General features: G+C 41.6%; 1 protein-coding gene across 1 annotated transcript; it reads right to left on the reverse strand.

The window, feature by feature from the left end:
- Window positions 1–3,680: 3,680 nt before the first annotated feature.
- Window positions 3,681–24,528, reverse strand: Olfm4 (olfactomedin 4). Its single transcript, XM_051195321.1, has 5 exons — window positions 24,347–24,528; window positions 18,869–19,021; window positions 13,355–13,567; window positions 11,259–11,418; window positions 3,681–4,623 (listed from the first exon to the last, which is right to left on the reverse strand). The coding sequence occupies exons 1-5, from the start codon at window positions 24,524–24,526 to the stop codon at window positions 3,800–3,802; spliced, it is 1,530 nt and encodes a 509-aa protein (XP_051051278.1). The 5' UTR covers window positions 24,527–24,528; the 3' UTR covers window positions 3,681–3,799.
- Window positions 24,529–27,095: the final 2,567 nt, after the last annotated feature.

Raw genomic sequence — 27,095 nt, forward strand, 5'->3', positions numbered from 1 at the left:
TTAGCAACTTAACAAAGCCTTAAAAGGTAATACTTAACTAAATACTTAACTAAAAGTGACAAGCAAAATCATGCCCATCCCTGGTCTGAAGGCTGATATCCCAGTAGACTAGAGCAAAACAAGTGGAGAACATATGCATCAATTTTAAACTTACCCACAGAGCATAAGGCAGTCCGCCTTCAGTTAAATTAAAAAGAAAATAGCAATGGGCCGGGATTCTACTGCTCTTGTTGTTCTGTCTTTTGGAGTCAAAGCACAGAAAGTATCTAGTCTACAGACCAATCTTGTATGCAAGGACAAGGAAAGAATGTTCTTTGTAACTCTTTCAGGCCAAAATGTACCTGCTCAGAGAGAAACTGCTTGCAGCAGCTATCATGAATGGAAATGTAACCCCCAGCCACAGTTATCTTTTTACCTTGTCAACACAATGACTACTCTAAAGCTAAAAGCTAAAGTAAGAGACAGAAGTAACTGCTTGTGAAGGGCAGAGCACAAACCGCACAAACTGGAGAGTTTATGCGCTTAGCATCATTTAATTCACCCAAAAGGACTCTGATCTGGGGGGTCATAGAGAATGAGCATATGACATTGAGACTCAGGAAAGTCAAAGGCACCTGCCTACAGTCACACAGTTACTAATCAGTACAAAAATCAAATCAGCTTTGTATGACAGTGCACTCAGAGGCACCCCATGTGTCATGAATTAGCATCAAATCTCACTTGAGTAAGAGATGCTCAAAGCACAGCAGAGTTGAGGAAAAGCCTCTGCACTGCTGGAACAAGGGAACTTTCATGCTTTGGGGGGGGTGTACTGGTGAGAGCTAGAACCACTCCTCTTCATGGAAGCCCCAAGCCACTAGGGTATACTTAGGGACCCCAAAGGATTCTATGCAGCCCCAAGAAAAATAATGGAAAGTGAAAGAAGCCTTAAGGGCTCTGATAAAGACCTAGCATAATTTACACTCACTAATTATCCTTAAAAGGAAAAACGGAAGAAGCCAGACTCAAAGGGCTACATGTTCTTCCATCTCAATGACCTGGAAAAAAAAATAAAAATACTGTGTATATCTAACACACCAATTAGTGGTGTGGATGCTAAAATGTGTTGACTGTGAAAGGGTTTCAGATGCATTTTTAAGGTATGAAAGAAATGTTTTCTTTCCTAATTATGGTAGACATCACATTACTATCCATTGTCAAAATCCAGTGAATTAAACATCAAAACCATGCACATTTTACACATATCAATTATACATCAGTAACCCTTATTTAAGTATGTGTGCATAGAGGAAACTGAAATGACAGCTTAATCAGTAAGTGCTTACCATGCAAGCATGAGGACCTCAGTTTGATTCCTAGCACTCATGTAGAAAGGTAAGTGTGGTGGGCACACGTGTAATCCCAGAACTAGAGAGGCAGAGGCAGGAAGATCCCTGGGGCTCCCTGGCCAGCCAGCCTAGCCTAATCAGCAAGCCCCAGGACAGTGGGAGACCGTGCCTCAAACAAAGAAGTGGACAGCTCCTGATCAACAACACCCAAAGACCTCTAGCCTCCACATATACATGCATGCCCATCTATATATGTGCAAGCACCTGCACACACAAGGACATCTAAAATAGAATGTTCAAAGTTCATGCGAATATATACACAAATATATGGTTCAAACAGACAATAGTTGATAAATCATCAACTAAATTTTTCTATTGTATAACGGCACTGCATGAGCCCTTGAGTCCAAACCCTTCCATCATTCAGCCTTCCCTGCAGAGAGATTTTCTGCAGGCTGCCATTGCAAGCTGACATGCCATGGCCAGCAGGAAGGAGGGTCTGAAGGGAATTTTCAGGCAAACACTTCTATAGCAGTTTAAATGAGAAGCTGATTGCTAGGGTTACCTTGGCTTCCTGCCTCTTTTCCAGAATTTTCAGAGGTCATTTGGTGTACTTAATAGAAACACTCATCTGGAAAATTGCCTTAAGCCAGATTAAGTATAATGTCACTGTTTTTAACCTGTATTTCAGACAGCATGTGCATCTTTATCTTCATATTCTGTTGCAATTTGAAAGCCATACCTGTCTCTATGCTGAGCCCCGAACAGATAGAGGAGAAAATCTTGCTTCTGAATGGTTAAAATAGCTTAGCATGTATTTCAAATGAGAATTTGGTAAGAATAAGTAGTCTAGTTTCTCTATCCTTCCACTATTACTGTTCTCATACGTCTTTGGTAACGTTTTCTCTTTCTAATGAAGCTACTTGGTCCCTTTGTTTTCTATCCAACACCTACTAGTTGAGAAGGATCTGGAGGTTTTTGGATCCAGTGTTATTAGTAGCACAGTTGTGAAAGGAACATAAGCCACACAAATATAGGCTAGCATTGAAAATAACTGGCCAGTCATGCAAATGAATAAGCCCATAAGGTCACATCCCTGAAGATAATGGGGAAGACTTAGATGGTAAGAGCTGCCAGAATGAATGGGTTTCAAAGAGAAATGAACAATAAAGACCCATCCACTTTGGGCTCTTCTAAAAGTCATTGATATTTCCTGTTAGCATGTGTGCAGATGTTTGGGAGACATACACTGCCTACACCTCATAGCAGGATGTGGTCACTGCATTGAATTGGGTGTTTGTCTGTCTTTTGAAAGTTAAAAGCAGTAAGTAAAACAAAAGTCTTTGATTCAATGCACACTTTAATTATTTATTTAAAAAATTGAAATACAGCATTTGAAAATTAGGATTTGAACATCAATGGAAACTAGCCAAGACCAGATTATGGAGCCATCTGAAGCAACTGGAACATCGGCTCTTAGACACTGCACTAATTAAACAGACACTTCAAGGAGATTTTCTATATTCATTTCTTATAAATTCCAGGGTTAAAGATAGGAATGACATGAAACAGGTTGTACAACTTACTCCAAGATCTTTATTATATAACTATAAATGCTACCATTATGTTACTGTCACCTGAATGTTTCACAGTCTCCAAGTCATATAAACCAAAATTGCATATTAAGAGAAGAGAAAGTTAGTTTTATCTTATATCTGTCTCATAGAAAACCAGTTAATCTTTAAGAAAAACACATAATCAGTAGATAAAGACAATTGGTTGCTAAGTAAACTTATAATATTATGGCTGCCTTGGAAACTAAATTACAAGGTAAAGGGTTCTACTGAGTTATGTACAAAAGCCAAGTGTGTCAATTGAAACCCCTATACGATTGATTTTCAGTATAACTTACTGTGCAAAAGGGTTTTTTTTCCCTCCAGAAATCTCAAAATGTCTAACAGATATCATTTAAGATGCCAAATTTACCAGCCCAGGATGCACAAAGCTGATTCCAGAAGCTAGTGGGAAAACAAAGGTACATATTTGGCCCCTTATTAATCTACCTAATTAAGCCTCAGTTTCCCTTCCCCCATGGACTAATCAATGGGCTACATAGTAGATAACTGTTCACTATACAATTTTTCCTAGAGAAACACTACCTAAAGTTCATATTGAGTTCCCCTAAGTTCCTTAATTTCCAGATTTCACCTCACTAGAGATTTCATTAGACTCTTAGTAGCCCTAAGCTCTGAGAACTTCACCCAGAAGGACCTTATTTCAGTTGTTAAATCCACCCACAGAGGATGGTGTGTCCCAAGAGAAATCAAATTGAGGAAAATATCCTAGGTCTCTATTGTGCTAGAACTATATCTCTACTAAACATCACTCCTAAAGAAATGCACTCCCTAATTCCCCTGCAGATGTCTAAATACATGGGGAAGGGGATTTTCATCCAACATTTCATTTCTCCTTCACCCTAACATCGAGGCAGGTTGCTTGGGCTCCCGCAAGAAGACAAGATCATAATTCAGAAGATAACCATCATTGTAGACATAAAGCTTTTGGTCAAAGGGATGATAATTAATGCTCTGAATTCTTTCCTGAATCTTCCTCATTGGAATGGCCAGCCTGCCTTCCCTCCCTGTGTTTGTGTCATAGTAGTAAAAAATCTCTTCTGTTTTGGTGTTCAAAGTACGGGTAGCATAGAGAACCCCACATACCATGAAGGCGTTAGAAACCGATGGTTTGTACTGCTTGGTAACCCACGTGTCTAGCACCTCAAGAGAGGTATCATTCAACTTACTAATCACTATATTACCTGTGCTGGCCTCAGTTGCATAAATCACCCACAGTGCTTGCTCATCCACACCAAAGTCAATGTCTTGCCAATTCACATTAGCATATGAGAAGCGGTTATTATAGGCAGCCATGGGGAGAGGTCGATTAACAGTAACTTCATTGGTAGTCAGGTTAATTTTGGCAATGTTCCTCCCATTGTACCAATTCACATACAGGTTGTTGTTGTATGCTACTGTACCACCCCCTTGGCCATAGCGGATCCGATATTCTCGAGCATGTGAATAGATTAACAAATTATCCAGTGAGTTATAAAGTCTGTAAGATTCTAGAACCCTGGAATCTGAATTCAGAGGTGCCACCCAGTACAGAGTTCTCTCTGGATGCTCGGGAGAGTATTCTCGACCCCAGGCGCCATATTTATAACTAAACCCTAGCCAGTTGAGCTGAACCACAGAAGGAGCGCTGATGTTCACCACACCACCGTGACTACAGCTTCCTACAAAAGAAGAAAGAAGTGTATGCTTAAACAATTTAACATTCTAAGAACCAAAATGGAACCCCCACCAACATTTCCCCCGTCATGGTTCAATCACAACGGCAGCTCTGGAGGAGAAGAGTCACCCTTTGTTCCTGTCTCAGTGTGAGCCCACTGCCAGATCTAGAGAGCTGCCTCATGTTTTCATCAGTAGGTTCTCAAGTTAGAAAATGGATGTAATATAACTACATAAAGCTACATTTTAAACTTTGAGATCCCAGAAAGAAAGGGGAAAGGTTGATTTTTCATATATTTTCTTCTCCCAGAAAGCATTTCACAAGTATCTTAATTTTTGTAGCAATATTGAAAAAAATAATACCACTGTAGAAATATGTCCTTTCCTCATATAGCCAAATGTGCTAGTTAACCAGAATCATCCCTAGGAAAGACAACAATTAATGAAAGATAGATCTGGGTGGGGGGAGGCTGTCCTTGCCTTCCCTGGGACTCCCAGTGTATATCCACAGCAGGTACCAATGTTGCTCTGAGTTAATCTCAGAAAGAAAGTTATAAATACAGCATTTAATAGGTCAAGGCAGAGTCCTTTAATGGTAAGATTCTCAAGCTTCCCAGTCTTGAGGAGCTAGAGTCATTTTTGCCATGGGCTTGCCTAATCTGTGCCCAGAGAACACTCCTTCACATAAATCACTTGGTGATTGCCTCGGAGCTTTGAGATGAATCCTGTTCTTCATAATCCATTTGCTGCTACACCATAGAATGGCAGGAAAGTATTTCGTCCTTCCCATTTTCTGACACAGTCATTGTCAAATGTGTACAATCAAGTGGGACCAGATGCACTGACCCACTGACTCTTCATTCCATGTAACCCTTGGATAAATAACTTGGGCTGGGCAAACTGGCCCTTTGCTTGTGTACCCTCTGAAATGTCTGCCAACCAAAAGGGTTTGTGAGCCATAAAATAATAATAATAATAATAATAATTAAAAAAAATAAAATTCCTCTAGCATTTTTACAACACCTATCCAAAGAACTGAACATATATTCTCTCATATTACGACAAATATCATCCTTTAAAAAATAGTAAGCTACTCTATTGGATAACAAAGAAAAATCCAGCTTCAAGTACAGTTGAGGTTATTTTTCCTTGCTTGCTACTTGGATCATGGAAAGAAGGGAGAGAGGAGAAAGACAGACAGAGAGAGAGAGAGAGAGAGAGAGAGAGAGAGAGAGAGAGAGAGAGAAGAAAGGAAGGCAGAAAGGAGGGAGAGATGGAGGGAAGGAGGGAGGGAGATGGGAGGGACAGAACATGAACATTATCTCCTGCTCTAAGTGCCTGGAAGGAATCAAGGAGCCACGGAGGGTACAAGCCTGAACTAGAGACAAAAGCAGAGCTCCCCAGAACCGCCTGAGATTAGCTCTGGGAAGTAAGGAGAGTCCAGTGACTGCCTGGGTCCCCTCCTTGCTAAATGCTTCTCTCTCTTCCTTCCTTACTCAAGGACTGCTGGGAGGTGAAACCATTACTAGAAATCCTGATTTTATTTTTCCAATCTGCTGGGACTTTTCAGTCCCTGAAATAAATACGTGCTCTTTAAACGCTCTCATAAATCCACAGTTGGTGGGAAAGTCAGCCAACCTTACAACAGGTAGAGAAATAAAGCCGCACTGTACCCAACCTCAAATAATTTTGCATATCATTAAACAGAATACAGTCACAGGTTTATTTTAATAATGCATGCACCATTTCATAAATAAAAAAAGGCAACGTGTGTTCAGCCAAGAGACTGCTCTCTGCTAAAGAAATAATAAATAAAATTATAAATTATTATTTCTTCCCGTAAAAGTGATCTCTCAGATGAATGCTTGTTTGCCTTTGTTTATGAAACAATGCATGAATTATTAAAATAAAGTTAGTACTGTGTTCAGTTTAATGATAACAAAAACTGTTCCAGATTCCAGATGCTAACACTGAATTTTCTGGTTAAAATACCTAGCAGAGAGCTTATTTATGCAACTACATTTCACTGTGAGGAAATGAAAGTCACCTCCCTTGCTTTCAGGTTGGAAGACTTAACGGTTGCTTGCTTCATTGAACCTGACTTTCCTGGAAAGAAAATATCCCAAACCAACAGTAACACAATATTTCAGAAAAGATGATGATGCATATAACTTATCCTCACATTATCAAGGGGTTAACGATAGACTGTTCTGTGTTCTGTCTCTGATGTGAAATCTTTAGACATAAAGGAACCAAAATACACGATCAATACTGCTAACATTATGTCAATGGTTCCATCACTAACACAATAATCCTACTTCAAATAAAGTACTAATAGTGTCCCTACTGATAATAATTAAGGTTTATTATTTCTTATGTTGACCAGAAATTTAAACTGTGCCTGTTATAAGTATTAAAATTGAATGACATTCAAATTTCTTCTTCTACCTCCCAGTCATTTCTAAATATTCTATCTATTTTGTTACTTTCCTTTTTATCTTCTACCCCCTTTAGATATTTTTAGTGTTCTGGATCTGGTCAAAAGGAAACAGGGACAAAAAAATGCGTTATTGTCAGTATTGTGGGTTATAGTAGTGAAGACTGGCAAGTCAGGGAAAGGGCTGTGGTTGGGTGGTGGGCTTCCCCAATGGCTAGAATCAAACCAAAAAGGAAACTACCCAAACTGATAGCCATCTTGGTGCCCACTGCTCAGCAGAGTGTCCCTCTCCTCCCATCCCTTTTACAGGGATCTTTTACCATCCTATCTTTATTTCGCACTCTTCCTAGCCCTTGACTTCATATCAAGATCTTAAGTATACTCTATTCCCTTTCTTACCCATTTCCCATCCCAACATCACCAGTACCCTTTGGCAACAAGAAAGTGTCCAGCCCATAATCCAAGAACTTTCCAGGGCCAGGGAATCATTTTACATGTGCTGGTGGATGAGAACGAAGCACCAAATTTTTAGAAACAAGAATGTCCTTCCAGCAACTCTACAAGCAAAGAAGCAAAGGTAACTGAGAGCTAATCAGTCGGGTGCCTTGTTGGAACTGCCGTCTCATTCCAGAAGTCACAGGGACACCTCCTTTGTTAGAGCAGCTATAGACACACACCAGCCTGCCACGGAGAAGTGTTACAGACAGGCTCTAGTCCAAATCCTGGCTCTAATCTTTTGTTACTGTATATCATGGAGAAAGTTGCAAGTTTCATTATGTTAAATAAACAATGCCTAAACCACAGGGGTGTTGGAAAGAACAGCAATAAGGCTTGTAAGTACAACTCAATCGATAGTAACCACCATCATTAAAATCAGATCATACCAGTTCCACTTTACATAGCTGTTTTCTGAATAGTGGCTTCTGGGTATTTCTTCTCCCATTCTGGTAGTCTCTAGCAATCTAGCAAATGGAGGGATGACCACAAAAGGGAATGTAGGAGTAAAAGACCTAGCAAATGATTAAATCCAACCTCATTTTACAAAACACTAGAGATCCACCCTGCTACACATCTGATTTATTTATTTTACAGAATGAGGAACAGGGAATTCTCTATGCAAAGGTACTTTCTTCATCATGCAATCCATTAGCTCCTTTCCTGGTAGTCTCATAGTCCTGAGCCTCGAAACGTGGCTATGTAAACTTTTTAAGCTAATAGAGTGGATTTTTAAACCAAACATGGTATGCCCACAGAGAACCCTTAATTATGGGTCTGTCAGTGCAGATTCTCACCTGGACAGCTAAGCTGTCTGTGTACTACATCTAGAGAAAAATATGATTAACTTGTAAGAACTAAGCAATTAAGCCAGGCGGTAGTGGCTCGTAGTTTTTAGCCAATTACTTAGAAGCGTTAGGATATAGGCTTGTCATGAATGTCAGGACACCCTGAACTACAGAGTGAAATCCTGTCTCCAAAAAATCCAAACCAATCCTAGAACTAGGCAAGTAAAATGATTATAATTGTAAGAAAATTGGTAATAAGTTGGTTCTGAATCATTGATTGTACTCTCAACACTCTGTGCATCTCTAAGCTTAGGATTTTAGCACGCCCCCCCCCCCATTATCTATGTCCTGTTCAATCACGCATCATTTACTGAAAACCTCCTATGTACTTGCAAACTAACTTCCTCAAGCAACACAGTGACCGATGGGAATTCTCATCATGTGTTTTCTAGTATGCTGCTGCCAACTCGATTCAGAGGAAAAAAAAAATAGACTGAAGTTTATTGTTTGAGAAGGGAAAGTTCATAATTAGATCAATCGTTTTAAGTTAGAAAGTTTTGTGAAATGAAGCAGGAAAAGATTTTTTGCAGCAATGCACATATACACATTCATGCATGTACACACACATATTATATTGCATTTGATTAAAAACAAGACATATTGGGTCTAAGTTCAAGCTAACCACTAGGTTACAAAGTGCAGCTGGAATGGTGGAACCCAGAGAGTGAAGAATTATTTCAGAGCCTTTTTTTTTTTTTTTTGTTCTGTGCAACTCCACAGTGGGAAAAAAGGGCAGACAGGCCAGATTTTAAAGCCCCATAGTAGTGAGGAACTTTAATTAAAGTCTCCACAGGCTCACAACTTTGTGGTGCCTGGGGATTTTCCAATTCTGCATTATCCACCAATCCAAACATAAAGAGAGCAAGTGAAAGAAATTGATTTAAAAACACAACAAAAATCAGTTTAATATAAACATCATAAATATAATATGAACAAAGCTGGAGGAGAGCCAAGTGGTTTGGCAGGGATCCAGGCGCAGCCAAGGTTGTGAGAAAGTGCGTGAAAGGCTGGGCTGGGTTTGCTTCAACCACACAGCTGGGCTGAGATGGCTCATACAAGTCTACGTGTGAAGGTCTAAGGGAAAGCCTAGCAAATACTTCTAAAAATAATTCAAAAGACTTGCTTGCTTTCGTCCCTAAACACTGAGCAATGGGCTTCCCTCCCCTACCCTCACCCTTAGTTGGCTGCCACCTGACACTCAGGGTTTTAGGGAGTCCTGAGATGACCAGAGATCACAGACATATTACAACATAAACTCTGTCGCTGAGTGCCAGTGTGTCTTCAAGAAAGGCAACATCCTCCAGACTCAAGCCCATCCCCTGAAATATCACAGAACTAAGTGTGATGGCCCTGGATGTTCCTTCTTGTTTAGAAACCGGTGCCAGGAAAATCAGTTGGCTGCTTGCTCATCCTAGCCGAGCTTGTGCCACAGCTCTAACTCTTGCCTTGAAAGCTTGCCATGGTCCATCACAACCAGATTCCACCTTTGGTGTGATTATAACGCTGAGCCAGACCAATCTGGCTTTCATCTGTCTCTGAAGACAGATCATGATCCTTGCCCTAAACACCCTCTGTAAGTCACATTAGAGCAGACTTCCGACTACAACTGGTGGGCGCGTCCCCTGAACAGGACCAAGAGGCATATAACTATAGTCATAACCAACTTAACCTTACAGAAGTCAGTTACATGGGCAAGATCCAGAAATCTACAGTCCAAAGGAAAAGACTGGTGCAAATTGGCATTTGTAAAAACAATGACGGTGACACAATTTGATGACAAGTGATAGCTCCCATTGGGGCAGAGATGCTCAAGACCACAAGAGAGGTTCCTTTAGTGTGGAACCTCTAAAGGATGGGGCTGAGTTCTGTGACTGAGAGGCTGGAGGGAGGTACATTAGTGCAGCAGGGTTTAGCCCTGTCTCTGTTCACAGCCAAGCTTTCACTTCAATTATCATGATTACTAATAATATCCATTGCCGGTGTATGTATGGCTGCTGATTACAGAGCCCTGAGCTTCACAAGCACTGCCTCATTAATCCCCATAGCAACCCTATAAGGTGAATACAATTATTCTCTCATTTTACAAGTAAGATGAAGGATCCTTTCTCTGCAGCCACATGGCTGGCAAGCTCTGGGATTCCAAAGCTATTCTCTCCAAGCCACCACCCCACTGCTTCCATTCATGGATAAATTTAAGTAATTGCCCCTCCCTCCCCCAACATACGCTGTTCTGTAGTTAACAGGGGTGGGGAGAGTGAGATGCCTCCTATCCTGCTGGATGGGTAGCAAGGCATGTCCATGCTGTGTGATACCACCACCGTCCCTTTAATTCTAGGTGAGTCTCGGGACTCAGATTGTAGCAGGTACCCAGCATGCACTTCAGGGGGGAAATAAAGGTAGAGAGGAGTGTGAAAGAGAGGACAGGAAAAAGGGATGTCAGAAAAACAAAGGCACACACCCAGCTTATAATATAAATGAGCCAATCTGCCCGTTTCGTCTACCAGAAGGCAAAGTCACATAAGGATCCCATATGCTCTGCCATCCCTGGTCCCATAGCTCTTCTATCCTTCAGACAGGTTTTTCCTGCCAGGGGAATGCAAAGAGAATGTGTGTAACCAGTGGATTTTGTTCTTTAAAAAAAAAAAAAACTCCCTGTGCTTTTCCTCTGTGTCCCCAGAATATGATAACAGAACTAGTTGACAGTGGGAAGATTTCAAATGTGGAAGAGTAAACTCAGAACTGAAAAAAAAAAAAATGCCACAATTCCCCCATCACTACAATCTCAAGTCTTTTCCCCACCCAGCACAAGGCTCATTATGGGGTCTCATGCAAGAGGTAAAAGCACATATAGCAGGCTTACCAGGAGCAGGAGGAGGGGGCGTGGCGGGCACAAGCTCACTTTTAGAGGCCTCGCATTCTTTCAGCTTGTTCTTCAGAGCCAAGATTTGCCGGCGGATGCTAAGGACATTGTTTTGGTCTAGTGTCTCCAGCTTCTCTACCAGAAGAGTCATATTCTTTATCTAAGGAAATAAAAAATTCAGAGTGACTTTATATTATTGTGCAATTTCTTTCATAAACATTCTGGGGCTGAATTTGTCATTTAGTGAAACATTGCTACAGAATACACCAGAGATTGGTCTGAATGGGTTCGTTTTGGAAGAATACATTTTATGGTTAGGACTGAATGCCTGTCACATCTCAGGCAATGTGTGTGACAAGAAGAAAATGGCAAAGATTTTTAACAGCTTTAATAATAGAGCAAGCCTCACACTAGGCATTCACAAATGTCCATTAAAGTTCATTTCTAATAACCTTCCCCTATAAACTCGTGTTTACTCATGTTGTATTATAATTAAGTGCTTAATGAATGGTGAGGGCTGGAGAAATTGTAAATTCTAAAATATGTAACTAGAATTCTCAATTATAGCCATGTCATGACTGTGCTGGTAAATTCCGGTTGATATAAATTGCCCAACCATAACATTAATATGGTAATCTTATCCATTGATCTTTAAAGACTTTGCTAAAACATATTCATAAGAAATTTATTTTTCCCTTAATTCTTGCATGCTCTTATTTTTTCAACTTATTCTTTGAGAATTTTACACAATATATTTTTATCATATTCTATCGTACCCAGATCCTCCCCCTCCCCACTCACTCAACTTCATGCTCTTTCTCTCTCTTTGAAGAACAAAAACAAAAGAAAAGAGCAACTAAAACACATGGAACTCATTCATGTTGGTAATCTACTCCTGAGCATGGGCTTGCTCTGAGTTGTGGTTGATGTACCTAGTGTCATTCAATAGAAGAAAACCAATTTTCCTCTCTCAGCTGCTATTATTTACAAATAGCTTCTTGGCTGGAGGTAGGACATGATGCCCACACCCCCTCTTTCATGCTCAGATTTTTAAAATTAATTTATTTTTATGTTATTTGCATTGGTGTTTTGCCTGCATGTCCCTATGAGGGTGTCAGATCTTGGAGTTATGGACAGCTGTAAGCTGCCATGTGGGTGCTGGGAATTGAATTCAGATCCTTGGAAGGACTGTCAGTGCTCTTAACCACTGAGCCATCTCTCCAGTCCCTCATGCTCAGATTTTTAAATGGCTTTAGATTGTGCAAGTCTTACGTCAGTTTCTATAAGCTCATGTGTGTATCTGCCCTGTGGTATCTGGAAAAGTCTATTTCCTTAAAATCACCCACCACCTCCAGTAATGAACACATCCCTTTCAGCCACAAACACCCCAAAGTCTTTCAATTTCTGCACATTGTCCAGCTGTCACTCTCTGTGTTATTTCCCATCTAGTTTGAGGAGACGCTTCTCTGCTGAGAGTTGAGTGATGCACTGATCTATGGATGTAGCAATATGTCATTAGGAGTTGTTTTATTGCTATTGGACATAGCACCCTCCCAGATTTCAAGCTGTACTATGGGGCCATAGTAGTAGTAGTAACAGCATGGCATTGGCATAAAAACAGACATATTGGTCAATGTGACAGAAATGAAGACTAATATTACTCCACACAACTATGGACAACTAATTTTTTGACAAAAAGAAAAAAAAGCAGAAAACACACACTAAAGAAAAAAATAATATTTTCAACAAATTGTGCTGGTCAAACTGATCTCATGCGGGTAAATCCAAGACAGAGAAGATCCCTAATTTAATATGGCCAATTCAGATTTATGCCATCACTTCCTAAAGAACAGAAAGAAGATTTAGTTCCGGGGCAGAATTCTAGGTGTCCAACATCTGTTTCTCAGTCAACATGTTCCCAATACATTTACTATACAACTATAGGTATTCATCCAAAACAGAACACAGATTGCCTCATAGCCCTGAGCCAGTAGCAGAATTTGGGTTGGGGGAAGAGAGTATCCTATCCAGGTCATAGCACTTGTTCAGTCATTGAACAAAATGCATTTCTGATTACTAAGTGAGTCATTCCTTACCTCCACTTCCAGCTTCTCAATAATTTCTGTGCTTCCAACAAAATTCTCCCTCAGCTGTATGACCAGTTTTTGCATCTCCTTTACTTCTAGCTTGATGAGCTCAAAGTCCAGTTCTGTGTAAGAAATACTATCTTTCTCCATGACCTCTACTCGGACAGTCAGGTTCTGGAGCTTCTTCTCATACACACTGATTAGCTTGACATACTCCTTCACCTGGAGGAGAAGCAAAAAGGGCATGTCCACTCACAGAGTGATAGCAAATAGACTTCCTCCACTACAAAATACTTGAAGGTTATTTAATCCTTGTCATCACTTGCAAAGGAGTGTTTCAAAATATAGCTACCCCTTTTTTATCCAAATGCAAACTAAAAGTAGCATATCACTGTGGCTTTGGGTCACACCTACACTGAAAAAAACCTGGATGTTTATTATAATATCCATTTTCAAGTCTGAGGACGCTAGCTCATTGGACTGAACTGCTTGGGACCAACTCTCATCTCAGGTCATTTGCTCTAAATCAGACTTTCTTGACCTCGATGGTATTGACATTTTAAGCAGGTCTCTTTCTCGTGTGTTGTGGGCAGCTATACAGTGAATTGTAGGATATTCAGTTGCTCCCAGTTATAGCAACCAAAAATGTCTCAAGACATTATTAAATGTTCTCTAGGAGCCTGGTGTTGGTGGCTTTAATCCCAGCAGTCAGGAGGCAGAGGCAGGCAAATCTCTGTGACTTTGAGGCCAGCCTGACCTAAGTTCCAGGACAGGCTCCAAAGCAATACAGAGAAACCCTGTCTTGAAAGACAAAAAAAAAAAAAAAAAAAAAAAAAAAAAAAAAAAGAAAAAGAAAAAAAGAAAGAAAGAAAAGAAAAAAAAAAGAAAATGTTCTCTAGGACAAAACACTACCTCTATAATCCTTTTGTTTAGAGCCATTACTCTCTCAAAGTCTCAGTATTTTTTAGAAGAGGGGACATCTCCACTGAGTAGAATCCTCTGCTTGGGAATCATGTGCTGAGAATTCTGAGCCCCTCTGCCTTTTACAAAGAAGCATGATGACCCAATGTACTGTATAATATGTGAGTGTAGGCACAACTATAAAGTGCACATTTCATTAAGTGAGTTCACATTTGTTCCAAGAACTGATTATTGCAATCAGACCTTTAAATTACACATTTGTTGCATATATTTGAATGTCTGATCATTAAGTTAAAATACTTCCAAAAATTCCCTTGGTGGTTGAGTGTATAATTGGAACCTCCAAAAGGATATTTCAATAAACAGTCGGTGACACATTTTTGTATCTGATCTCTAAAAGAAATGTCATGGCTTTTTCAAAGACCTGCTCATTAAAAAGTTGCTGCTTTCGGTTTCTTTCTTAAATGTGAGCATAAGTAATACTCCTCCCCCAACTGCACTAATGGCAAGTGCCTGGATGAATTCAGACAGATGTTGAACTGTGGTCTTTCTAATGACAAAGGCTGCCCTAACACCTGTCATTGTAGCCTTTCCACTTAACCCCATCATGCAAATTAGAATAGACTCATGGGCCCCAGTTGAGAACTAGGACCTCAAAAAAAGAGGGTTCTAAAGAACATTGGAACAGAGAACCATTACTGTATCTCCTCAGGCAAACAACACTCACTGCCATCAGATGCCCCATTACTTGGAGGCTTATAGGGATCATAATATTTTTGTGGATACAGGTTTCAAAAAGGAGTGTGGTAGTGCATATAACAAGCCCCTCAAAAAAAATTAACACAGACATAAGGTGCTCAGGTTTCAATTTCTTAAAAAAAATGGTCATAAACCCTTGCCTCTGGTGAAAACATAACAATAATGCACCAATCCATTACAGAAATAGAAGTTTGAGAAATGAGTGTGCTTGTTGGCATTTGGCCTTGCCAGCTCTGGGAACAAATGAAATACCCTCTGCTTTCCTGGAACACTTTGGTGGCACGTTAAAGCTACTGTTCTGTGCAAATGAGTGATGCAACTGTCATCTCTGCTAAAGAAAATGAGGTTTCCCCTGATTATCACAGAAAGCCAAGGCATGGCCTGGAGTTTGTGACCTGTGAGAACTTGCACTGGGTCTGCCCCAAGTTCAGCTACACAACAAAAGGTCTCTGTAAACCTCGCACAGAATTTTGAAGGGTGATCCTTTCTGCTGACATTTGCAGAAAAGCTGGGTGGTATGCAGGAAAAACTAGATTTGTCCACAGTTGTGGTATGCAGGAGAAAATTTGAAGATGGGCCAGAAAGGCTTCACATTTGAAATTTACAGTTGTGTAGATTTTGTGCAAAGATATAGACAGTCAGCTCTGAGATCTTGTAGTTTCATCTCAGTTAATGGCAGACTAGCATACCCAGTGATGAATTCAGCCTCACACCACTAGCACTTAGAACCTTTAGCACATTTTCCCCTCCTGGATTTAGAATGCTTGTTCACAACAGAAGGAGGAGGTCCAAGCAGACAGCTTGTCTCCAGGGGATGCTCAGTAATGTCTAGAGATATTTTGGTTGCCACACTAGGGATTGAGTATGTGGTGCTGGCATTTAGAGGCCAGAGGTAGTATAAAAACATGCTAGCATGAATATGGGTCTTAGATGGGGAGGATTTGCTGCTGTAATAATATCTTCGCCCCAATTTCATCACCATGGCAAGTGTGAGCCTAAGAACACTCACAATGCTTGCCTTTAAATCACCAGGCTGGCATTCACAGCTCCTGCTTTATTTTATTGGCACATATTTAAACAAGTCATGAATTAAAAGGAAATCAAAATTTGTTTGGAGTTTGTTTCTTACAATAAAGGTAGTCGTGTCACAAATAAGGAGGTAGTGTGTCTAGCTGTTCAGCTGAATAATTAGTCTGGTTCATAGTTCTGTCAGTTCCCAAAACCCAGGATCATAACTATAGCCAGATTACTTGAAATAAGTAAATGAACTTTGAAACATACTGTTATTTTCAACATATCCTTAAAAGCAAAAGCAATTAGGTTAATTGACCCTGAAAATATCATCAAAACATGCAGTATTTAGTACAAGAACTGCCTGAGCTCAAATTTAACTTCAGTACCCAGTGGGCAAATCACTTCATTTCTCTAAGCCTTACTATACTTCCCAACCCAAGGGTAATGACATCAAGCTTGCAAGATTATTGTAGAGACTGGAGATGATATACATTAAGAGATTCGCTAATGGATGCTCTATAAATTCTAGAAATTAACAGAGAAATAGTTATTTCAGTGTTTTTCAATCTGACCTTTTAATTTACTTTTATTCCACTGCACAAAGCATTGCTCAATCAATATTGTTTGTTTATGGGTTTCTCAAATACCTCCCAGGCTGCCTCAAGCTTGTCATGCATGAGCATCTATTAGCAAATGTGTCATACTGCATAACTTGCCCTAAAGACCAAAACCTCAAGAGAAAGAAAAAAAAAAAAAGACAACCTGAACTGCCTTTTGTGGCATCTTCTTCCTAAGTATAATCATACAGGATGTGTCATGAGCAACAGAAATGTCTAAAATGCTTTCTGCATCTTCTGCAGTGGCAGCTTCCTGACTTTCCTGTGTACTGACAGATAATGAATTAATGGAAGGCAGTCTCAAGCCTTTCACCTGCTCAGAGTGGGCACTCCCCCCCTCCCTCCGGCCCCTAGATAAATGGTGATTTCTAAGACAGTCTGGGGACAGCTGTAATAATTCACCTGGAAATCCAGAAGCCCTCCGCTGAAGAGATAACTCAGGATTTGAAAGCATAACTGACCTACTCTGTATTTTGAGTCTCCGCAGAAGAGTAAAAACAGCTTGGATGAGGAAAGAGGTCCGACTTGATTCTGAAGATTCAAACCCCTGACCTTACTGTAGCCGCCAAGGGAGGAATAACCTCAGGGAAGTCCCTTTACCTGTGTGAACCTTGAGTCTCCATCATTAAAGTGGGAGTGAGGAGATGTGGTCTCCCTCCAGTAAAGGTACGCTTGAAAGAACAGGAATACTAGAAGCATTTGGACAAATACAAATGAAGGCTGCTACTCTTAACACTGGTGTCTCCACCACACCACACCAAATCAGCCATGCAAACCTCAGCTGATGGTAAACTCCTTTACTAGGCCTCCTTTTTCTTTTCTTTCTTTCTTTCTTTCTTTTTTTTTTTGGGGGGGGGAGTGGGGGAGACAAACTACTGACATCTTCAGAACTGAAGGGTTTCCCACCTCTTCTGTCCCCTCTGTCTGCCAATTATTAGCAAAGCAGATGTCACATGTCCAACCACACTTACAGCACTGGAATTAAATGCCCCTCATTCACAAGCCTGGCAAGCCATGTCCACTTTCTGGGGAATCTTGATGTTTCAAACTGCCCTTTACACCCCTGCCAGCAGAGACAGAGTGCAAATCCATGGCTTCCACTATTTCAACGCAAATGACTCCAACTGAAAGAGACCTTTACCTAGGATTTTCCTCTACTTGTTATGTTTTTATGCATAACTTCTTATCTCTACTTGATTATGCTGGAATAAAGCTATGAATATTAATGGTTGGAATTTATAATTTAGTGCTATGCCTTTTCTGCTGATTAATTCAAGGACATTTTATTTCTGAAGAAGCTAGGTTCCTGAAGTAGTCAAACACATTTTTCCTGGACACTCATTCTAACTTAGAATATTTATGTACCAATTCAGGTTGAAAGTAGGATCTCAGGCTCACCGTAATGTTTTGTCTTAAAAGATAACTGTATTGGATGTTGTGGTGGCTTATACGCAAATTGCTCAGGAAAACTTATTTAGAAGGCTGCAGTAAAGCCAGAACTCCTGGTAAATTAATGGGGTTGTATTAAATAATGCATAATGTGATTATATTCTAGCCTGGACTTCACCTGAGCATAAAATGGGAGCCTTTCTAATTGATTTGTAGTTTGGCTAAAAAGCTGGAAGAGGTTGAAATTGGAATGGCAAGTCACATGGCTGCACAGACTCAGAGAAAGACAATCTTTTAGAATAAATTCCTCAGGCTGCACAGAGCAGAGACCAGAAGGTTCTAGCTAGGGTTTTCCCCAAGGCTGAGAGACCCATTGACCTCCATTCAAATCCCAAAAAGAAAGGCCTTCACTTTTGGGCTCATGGGAGACACGTGGAATGAAATGTTCCTGTTCTAACAACCAAAACTAACTACCATGGTAGGGGAGAATAAAGAGAAGGGGGACTATGTAGATTTAAACATACCCTCATTGAAATGACAGTGGAAGAAGATAAGTGCTAAAAAGGGTGGAAAAGAGGAAAGAGAAAACAAATCAAGTCTGGAAGGGTAAATGAAAGCCAGAGAGAAGAAACCACAAGGCACTCAGCGTGGCAGGGTGGAGAGTTTCCCACTCTCCCACTGTGAGGACCAGAGTCCTGCAGTGACTTTTTCCCATTCTGTGCTGAAACTCCACCCCATTCTCCTCCTGGGTTCTCACTCTCTACCAAGAGGTGCTCAGAGATTTACTTTAAATCAAGCTACTGTTTGAAAAGAATACACCTACCTTAGAAAATTCTTTCTCAAACTTCTGAGAAAGGTTGTGAGCTGTGTACTCCAAGCGCTCCACTCTGTCAGCAGGAAAGGTGGTGTCAGGCAGGGAAACAGAGCACTGGCAAGTCCCATGGCTGTCCACAGAGCCCGTGAAATTGGAAAACGGCTGCAAATAATAAGAGGCAAATGTCAGTGATAACCTTGGAAATGAACCTTTTAGGCAACAGGAATGACAGAAATTGGGTTGGCAAATCAGTGACTGGCGGCAAACAAGTATTGTCCAACACATCAAGGAACATTGTCATATAGACAAGCCGACCCCATCTCCACCTGCTGGCTAAGCCTCTGCCAGCAGCTTGTATCAAAAGTAAGATTGTCCATGCTTGAGGGGTCTTAAAGAAATCACTCTATCTCAGTGCAAAGGAAGGGAAATAGCGGGGCCAAAAGCACTAAGTTTGAACATCCATTCTTCTGTTTGCTGGATGTGACACTTTATTGTGTTATTGTTGTTGTTGTTGTTGTTTTGTTTTTCAAGATAGATTTTTCTCTGTACTGCTTTGGAACGTGTCCTGGAACTTGTTCTGTAGACCAGGCTGGCCTCAAACTCACAGAGATCTGCCTGCCTCTGCCTTCCAAGTGCTGGAATTAAAGGTGTGCACCACCAATGCCCAGCATCACCTTAAGTCTGCTTCCTCCTCTATGACTGAAGTAAGCAAGTGATGTGTGCTGAGTCTCCGGCACTCCGACAGGTGATTGGGTGCTGTCACTTTCTCTTTCCTTCTACTAATCTTCACACACACACCTTCTCACACACACACACACACACCTTCACACACACACACATACACCTTCACACACACACACATACACACACATGCACACTTTTACTCCAATCCTAGCCCAGTTCCTTCCAATCAGAATAAAGAAAATATGAAGGGTTGTGGGCCGTGGTAAAGATATCCAGTGAGAATTCAAATCCTCTCCTCAGCTGGGAAATTATAAAATTCACATTTTTCCAAATGGAAACAAGCCATCTATTTGCTCAAAAATTGGGCAGCATATAAATTTAGAGGTTTCTTGCAAATGTTTCAAATAGAAGTTCTCTAGCTTTCCACTTGCAAAAGAAATATCATTTTAAAATATTTGAAGTTTCTTTAAGATATTCAGGCTCACACTTCGATGCCACTGCATATTTTAAAATGACAGGTTTGAAAGATTCTGTTTTTCTTTTGTCCCCTTTGAACTACCCCAAGGGGATCCTGGCACAATTAACATTTTTTCATTACTACCATTGCCTTGCAGAGTGAGTCTTGTCAGCCAACTGGCTGTGCCTTTTAATGATCTCATCTGAAGGCCAGCCCAAAGCTCACCTATGGAGCATCTGCCTGAAGGGACTTTTTGTGTCACTACAGAGGAAAGAGCAGTTTTCAGAGTCTGGAGAGACTCCAGCCAAGCTTCAAAGTTCACATCAGCTGGCAGTAGCTGCGTGTATCTGCCCTACACACAAGCCACCTCTACCAATCTCTATGACCCTGTACAAACTTGGCCCAGATGCTCCTGTAATTGAGATTTAGTCCAGCAGTGACCTCTGGGACAATTAAGGTTCTTGCAAAGGGTGGTGGCTGTGGTGGTTTTTAAATTAACCTAAGCTTTTCTAAGATTGTAAGAATGAAGAGTGTGTGTGTATGTGCACGTGCGCACGAGGAAAATGTACAAACCAGAGGACAATCCCAAGTGTCATTCCTTGGGCAACATTTGCCTTTTTTTCTTGAGTCTCCCATTGGCCTGGGTCTCATCAATTAGGCTAGGGTGCTGGCTAGTGAGTCTCACAGATCCTTCTCATCCTGCTTCCCCAGTACTGGGGCAACAACCCACACTACCACACTTGGCTTTTGAATTGCAGGTTCTGGGACTAAACTCAAGACCTTGTGTTTGTAAGCAATTTATCAGCTATGCTACCTTCCCAGCCTTCCATGGCAAGAAAAGTCTTGACACTGTCCTTTCTTGTCCAAGCAGATCTCTCCATCTGTAGGAATAAGGGAGTGAGATGTGGGAGCAAGCAGGGTTATGCTGCACATGGAAGCAAGGGGTTAGACTGGGGCTGAGAAGGGTCTTTGCAAAGAATGAATAAAGACTGGACAATACATACCAAGAACCTGTCAGAGAGGTTAGATTCTACTGGACTCAGATCTATTATTCTATCTAAAGACAGAAAGACTCTAGCACAGGTGTGCCAAGTGTTTTACAGGCTTTTGAAGAGATACCTTATTATAGTAACCATCTAGCAAAGAAAAGAAATCTTGCATTGCATTGACAAGAGGAGGTTAATTAGCTGCAGAAGATAGGGGGGACCATTGCTGGAGTTCTCCAAGAAGCTCTGTCAATTCTGGAAACAGCAGATATCATCAAGAAGTCTAGACAACCAAGTAGGAACCACTAGCTAACAACTTTCAGTCAGTCCTGAAGTTCACCTGAAAGACAAGCAAATAATTATGAGCCCTGCCGACAGCCATTCCACTGGCTTCTATTGAACATCTCTGTCCCAGTGCTGTGGAGTCCACCCTGCTTATCATCAGCCCAGCGTGCTCAGCTGACATCAAAATGGTCCATAAGTTTGATCAGTGTCTCCCATTAGAGAGATTTCTGCTCCTGGAATTCAAAGACAATGAAGCTAATGGTGATGAGTCTCTCTGCGGTGAATGCCCAAACTACTTGAATGAAATGTGGGGAATGAGACACAAAGACAAGAGTTTGTCCCCTTGGCCTTTGGAGGGATATGAAATCCCCTTGTGGAGGGCAAGTAGAACCCTGCATGCCCCACAAGAGTGACCAAACTGCTAAGTTCTTACTTGGTATATGTTCAATTAACATTTACGAAGGTCTTCAATACCCCATGCTCTGGAATTAGAAGCTGATTGGAACCAATTCTAGCCCAATCAGGCTCTCTCTCTTTCTGAGTGCCCTAGGGGCTTTTCCAACAGCCCCAGACCCTGCCGACAAAAGCACACAGACCACTGTGGCTCTAACCCTGCCAGTGTCCATGAGGACCCTCTCCTAGATCCAAGAAAGGAAGTGGCCAAGTCTTTGGAGGTATGCGCAGTGCTCTGAACCCGCCAGCAGACGGTGTGACTCACATCTGTGATTTAAGGTCGCAATTGGTTCTAATTAGCAGCCAAGTCTAAGTGCCCACAAAGATTCACGACACAAAATAATGGTACTCAAGAGTTTCCAAAGTACAGAAAATGATACGTTTGGAACTTGCTCAATGACAGTTATAAAAGGGTTTCCCACTACTTCCCAACAAACTCATCAAGATGACAGCCAGCCCTAGAAAATTAGGTTTATGGTGGAATTGACACCTGGCCCACTATAAAAAGGAGGTTGAAGTGTGATACTGACTCACTCACCACAGGCAGATAAGTAAACGATGAAAGAAATCGAATCCTCTGTAATTTAACTACTAGTTCTTACTACTTTTAAATATGGGTCTTCTTATCAGAGAGCAGGCACTTTAAATCTCTCTGTTTCTTGACTGATACTTTATTTTCTATTTCTTTAGCTAAAGATGTTATATCCAAATGCTGGATTTGATTGGTAGTGAAGCTTTATAGCAAATTATTATTGTTAACCTCACTTTACAAAAACAAAACAGGTAGCCCATTCTCATTATCCTCAGAAACTCACTCAGGTAAGAGTGAGTAGATATGGGATTTCTGATGACCGACGAGGTGGTGTGCAATTGCAATTCTCTGAACTTTCTCCTTTTAAAAGCAATTTTCACCTGTTCCCCAGAAACATAGGAAGCTGCACACAAAGAGATGATTTTCACAACAGGTTCCTTTGAAATGAATAAAAACCTGAATGAAACAACTACACTAGCATGAGCAGACTAATCTGGGGAGACATACCCTCTCAGTTTGGTCACTTCATTATGACCTCACCATGGTAAGCCTCAGATTTAACATCTCTAGAATGGATCCATTACTTTTACCTGACTCTTGTGAGTGAAATAAGCTGCATATGTACTAGCCTAGTCATGGCATTCATTAGGCATGCACTGAATATCATTGACGCCATCGCCCTCTAGGTCCCACGAAAGCCATTTGTAGATCACATTTTTGTTGTCTATACATTTTAAGGATGCTAATGCAAACACTCAAACAGAAGCTTCCCCTCCCCTTTTCCAATTTATCCTTCCACCCAGACAAGTTCATGCAAGTGGCAGGCTGGAGGGTCTCTAAATGAAATGCCTGATAGTTCTGAGGGAGGCACTTTGATGGAGTCAGGAACCCTCAAGCACAAATCATACAGCAGCAAGGCTGGGAGGCTTTGCAAAGGAACACTTCCCCAGAAAGGCCCGGAGGGAGGTAAAGTGGGCAACAGTTTCCTGTCCCTCATTCTGCAGCTTCCCCTTGCCTCTTTATTTTAAGGAAAGCCAAAAAGTTCTCATCCCCCAAAGAATTGGGCAATCTGTGCCATCTACACAAGGGGCCTCTCTAGGGCCATCTCTGTAGTACACAGTGCCTTTGTTAGTTCATTTCACTGCTGCAATTGTTTGGCCCTGGAAATAGCCCCCAGGAATTCCTTATGAAAAAAATTGAGAAGAGTTAGCATTCCCTTGGGAAATTTCCACTTGCAATGGCATTTTCCTAAGCCTAATAATTCCTCTCTTTTTAACCCATGTTTTCTCTCTCTCTCTCTGCATTCGTGCGGGCGCTCGCCCACCAATGAGATAGAATGTTTGACAAGTAATCCCAGGGACCCTCCTGTCCCTGCCTCCTCTAATCAGTGATGGAGTTGCAGATGGGTGCTGCCTTGCCTGGCTTCTTACATGGGTGGTAGTGATACAGACACCAGTCCTCATGCTAGTGAGAGGGCCGGGGTGGCTTTCGCTGCACAAGCACTCTACTGACCTTACCATGTCCTTAGACCTGATGGCCAACTTCCTTATAAACAAGGTAGAGAGGACCTGACAGGGCCCCAGCTGTCGCATGGAGATTCTCACTCCCTCAGAGTGTATTATTTACCCTCAAAGGCTCCCTCTGGGCAGCAAATCAGATGAATAAACTTTGCAATAGTGGTTTCTCTGGGATCTCCATCCTAAAAGCTCCCATCCCAGACTACATATTAGAATCAACTAGACTTTTTAAATGCCTGAGTCATAAACATCTCTGCAGGCTAGAACCAAGGCATCTGGACTTTTAGGATTCTCCTCATCACTGATTCTATTGGTCAGCCTGGGTTGAGAACTTCTTAGAACACGCCTCCCCCAAAAGCATTAGTAGAAAACTGGGATGTTGTGTCTCCTGCTAACAATTTAATTACTTCACCCAGGTTTTAATTCATTTCCAAGACATCTACAGTGAACAGAAAGGGTCATAAATCCTTTAAAGTGCTCAGGTCTAGTCATCCATGAAATTGTATTCAGGTCCCCAAAAACTGAGAGGAAGAGAATTGAACATAGCTCACCCAGACTCAGAAACTCCCTCACCTGTGACACAGTACCAGCTTCTGCCCAAGATGTGGCTCCTGGAGGTAACAGGGGAGTTGTAACCTGGGGTGATATTGGAGCCAAATCCAGGGAAGAGGTAGAGGTTGGAGTCTCTGAAGTCCCGGAGGCAGAGCCAAGACAGAGCGAAAGGGCCAGCAGAAAAGCAAGGCTGTAATTCATCTTGCCTTTTTGCCTATGCGCCTTCTTCCTACAGCCCAGGGATTCTTATAGCGCCCAGTGGGGATTTCCCCATGGCCAGTGTGTGAAGAAAGAGGAAACAGCCAAGGAACATGTGACGGTCAGAACATCTGCAACCTGAGTCCAATCCACACCTTACCACAGAGCCCTGCTCTGTGACCTGCCTCTAGATACAGATCTCTCCCCCAGCCCGACAAATATTAACTCACACAAATTTCCTCAATCCAATATCTGGTTTCCAACTTGATACTTCCTTGAAGGAGATGGAATCAAAGTAGCTTTTGTGGATGAGACAGTTTGGAGGCTCCAAGACAAACAAAAAACAAAAAAAAAAACAAAAAAACAAAAACAAAAAAATAAAAGTAAAAAACCAAGTAACAAAAAAAAAAAAAAAAAAAAAACCCAGCCACACTTGGCCTTCTGCCTAGAAATGACTTCTGGGTTTTCACTCCCATTTTCCTGAATTCTGCTTTCCAGAGAGAGAGAGAGAGAGAGAGAGAGAGAGAGAGAGAGAGAGAGAGAGAGAGAGAGAGAGAGAGAGAGAGAGAGATTGAGAGAGGTGGGCTCACTTTAGAGACTTTGACTCCCCTCTAAGATGTGTGAAGCCTTCCTCTTCAAAGCCTGCTGCCCAGGTTGGCTCCGGCATGCCCCTTGCCTTGTCTGTTCCTATACCCAATTCTTTCAATAATAATACCAAGAATTTGTTCTCCAGAAGTTCACACATGACTCTGCACTCTGTGCTTCTAAAGGAAAAGAAAGAACCCAGCCAAACAAGAGACCCACATGCCCCACTGATTATCCCTCTAGATCAGGGTATGGCTCCCAAGCCAACCAAAGAAGCCCAGTGGAAGGGTTCTCTGACGTCCACTGCCCCTTGCTCCCTGTGGTCTGGCCAGGTATTCAGGACCCATAGGTCACTCTTCACAGTGGTGAAGACTGCTAGGTGGCCTTCTGTGTCAGCCAGCCGACCTGGCCCTGAGCTCCCAGCTCCCTCTGCATGTCTCCAACATTGCACACAACTCTGTGACCTCAGCTTTCCTCCCTGCAGAAGGAAAGCTGTATTGGCCTTAATAGTAAAACCTAGTTCTGTCACCTAGGACCTGGTGACCTTGAGCATGTCATTCAGCCTCTCTGAAGTTAGAACAACCCCTAAATTAATAGAACTCAGTGGAATGATATTTTGAAAGCTGCTTGTACATTTTTAAGTGCTTTACAAATGTCAAGGCTCTTCTGGTTTTGTGTTTAATTCCCCCAAGCCTGGATCATTAGGCAAGGTTACTGAGTTGAAAACAGGAAAAGCAGGCAGAGTCTATACTCTGCCTTAGCCCTTCCCGGGGCATTGGGAAGACCTGGTTTGCAGGGTTCTTACACTGCCTAACCTCATTCACTTTATGGACTCTCCAGATCAACATGGTGCTAGTTCAAGAAGTCAAGTCTTAAACCCTTGCTTGGTACATGACTCACACCCTCAGGCGTAGGGGTCGGCAAGGAAAATACAAGCAGGAAAGTGGAAAGGAGAGAGGAGAGAAAATAAAGCAGGAAAAAGCAACATAAAAACAAGTCTAATTCTTTTAAGTACCCCAAATCCCCCCTTGAACTATTCCCATGGTCCAGAGCTCTACACCATCCCTGACTCAGGAGGACTGAATGAACATGCCACTCAGGCCAGTATCCACAATTTCAGAGTTCACATTGCCTCATCACTAAGGCTGATACTGCTGCCTCCATCCACTATCCATACTGACAATGGTCAAGTCACCTGCAGGTATCTTCTCGGGCCAATGCCTATTCCATGGGACATGGGATTGGAAGCAGCTAGGGAAGACATAGAAAGGATAGGGACTCAATGCCAGAGTGTTTTAGAAACATCAGTCGCCTAACATCAATCCAAAGGAAATCTTTGGTGAAGATCAAGGTCTTCACATTGGTCTAGTTGTTCAAAGAGTAAGAAAAGTATTTTTAAGTTCATCTCTCTCTTACTGCTCCCTATATGCAATTCCATGTTAAAAGTTCAATAAGCAACAAATTAGTTTTAACATAAGCAGGCCCTGTGCCTATTTGGGATATATTTATAATAAAATAAATATCAGTTTAATAGTCGAATTTAACTAGATAGTCTATTGTTTTTTCTAGAGGTGTTGGAACAGTAGGTAGACTGTGAAATTCATTATTCCCTGTTGGAAGTAATTCAGCTTTGGCCTTTTTGACAAAATGTTGTTTTTTCAATGCATATCCCAAGACAGGGAAAGCATAGGACATTTATGAGGAAGAACACTGATGCACTGAATTCATTGTACTAAGATTGGATGCTATTGATATGGATGTAAAGAACACAGCATTCCTCTACCTCCCTCTTCCTCCTGACTCCCACCAAAACAAAAGGTAAAATCTATTCTCCCTGATAGCCTCTGCCTGTGGCTATAATGAGCCTTCCTTACCCCCTTTTCAAAAAGCATGTTGGGTCCCTTGTCAGGGATGGGGGGGGGGAGTGAATCTCATTAACAATGGTTCCCTGTTGTCAAGGCTACCTTTGAGGCTTCTGTGGTGAGTT

This window comes from Phodopus roborovskii, unplaced genomic scaffold (assembly GCF_943737965.1).
Source record: "Phodopus roborovskii unplaced genomic scaffold, PHOROB, whole genome shotgun sequence".
Lineage (NCBI taxonomy): Eukaryota > Metazoa > Chordata > Mammalia > Rodentia > Cricetidae > Phodopus > Phodopus roborovskii.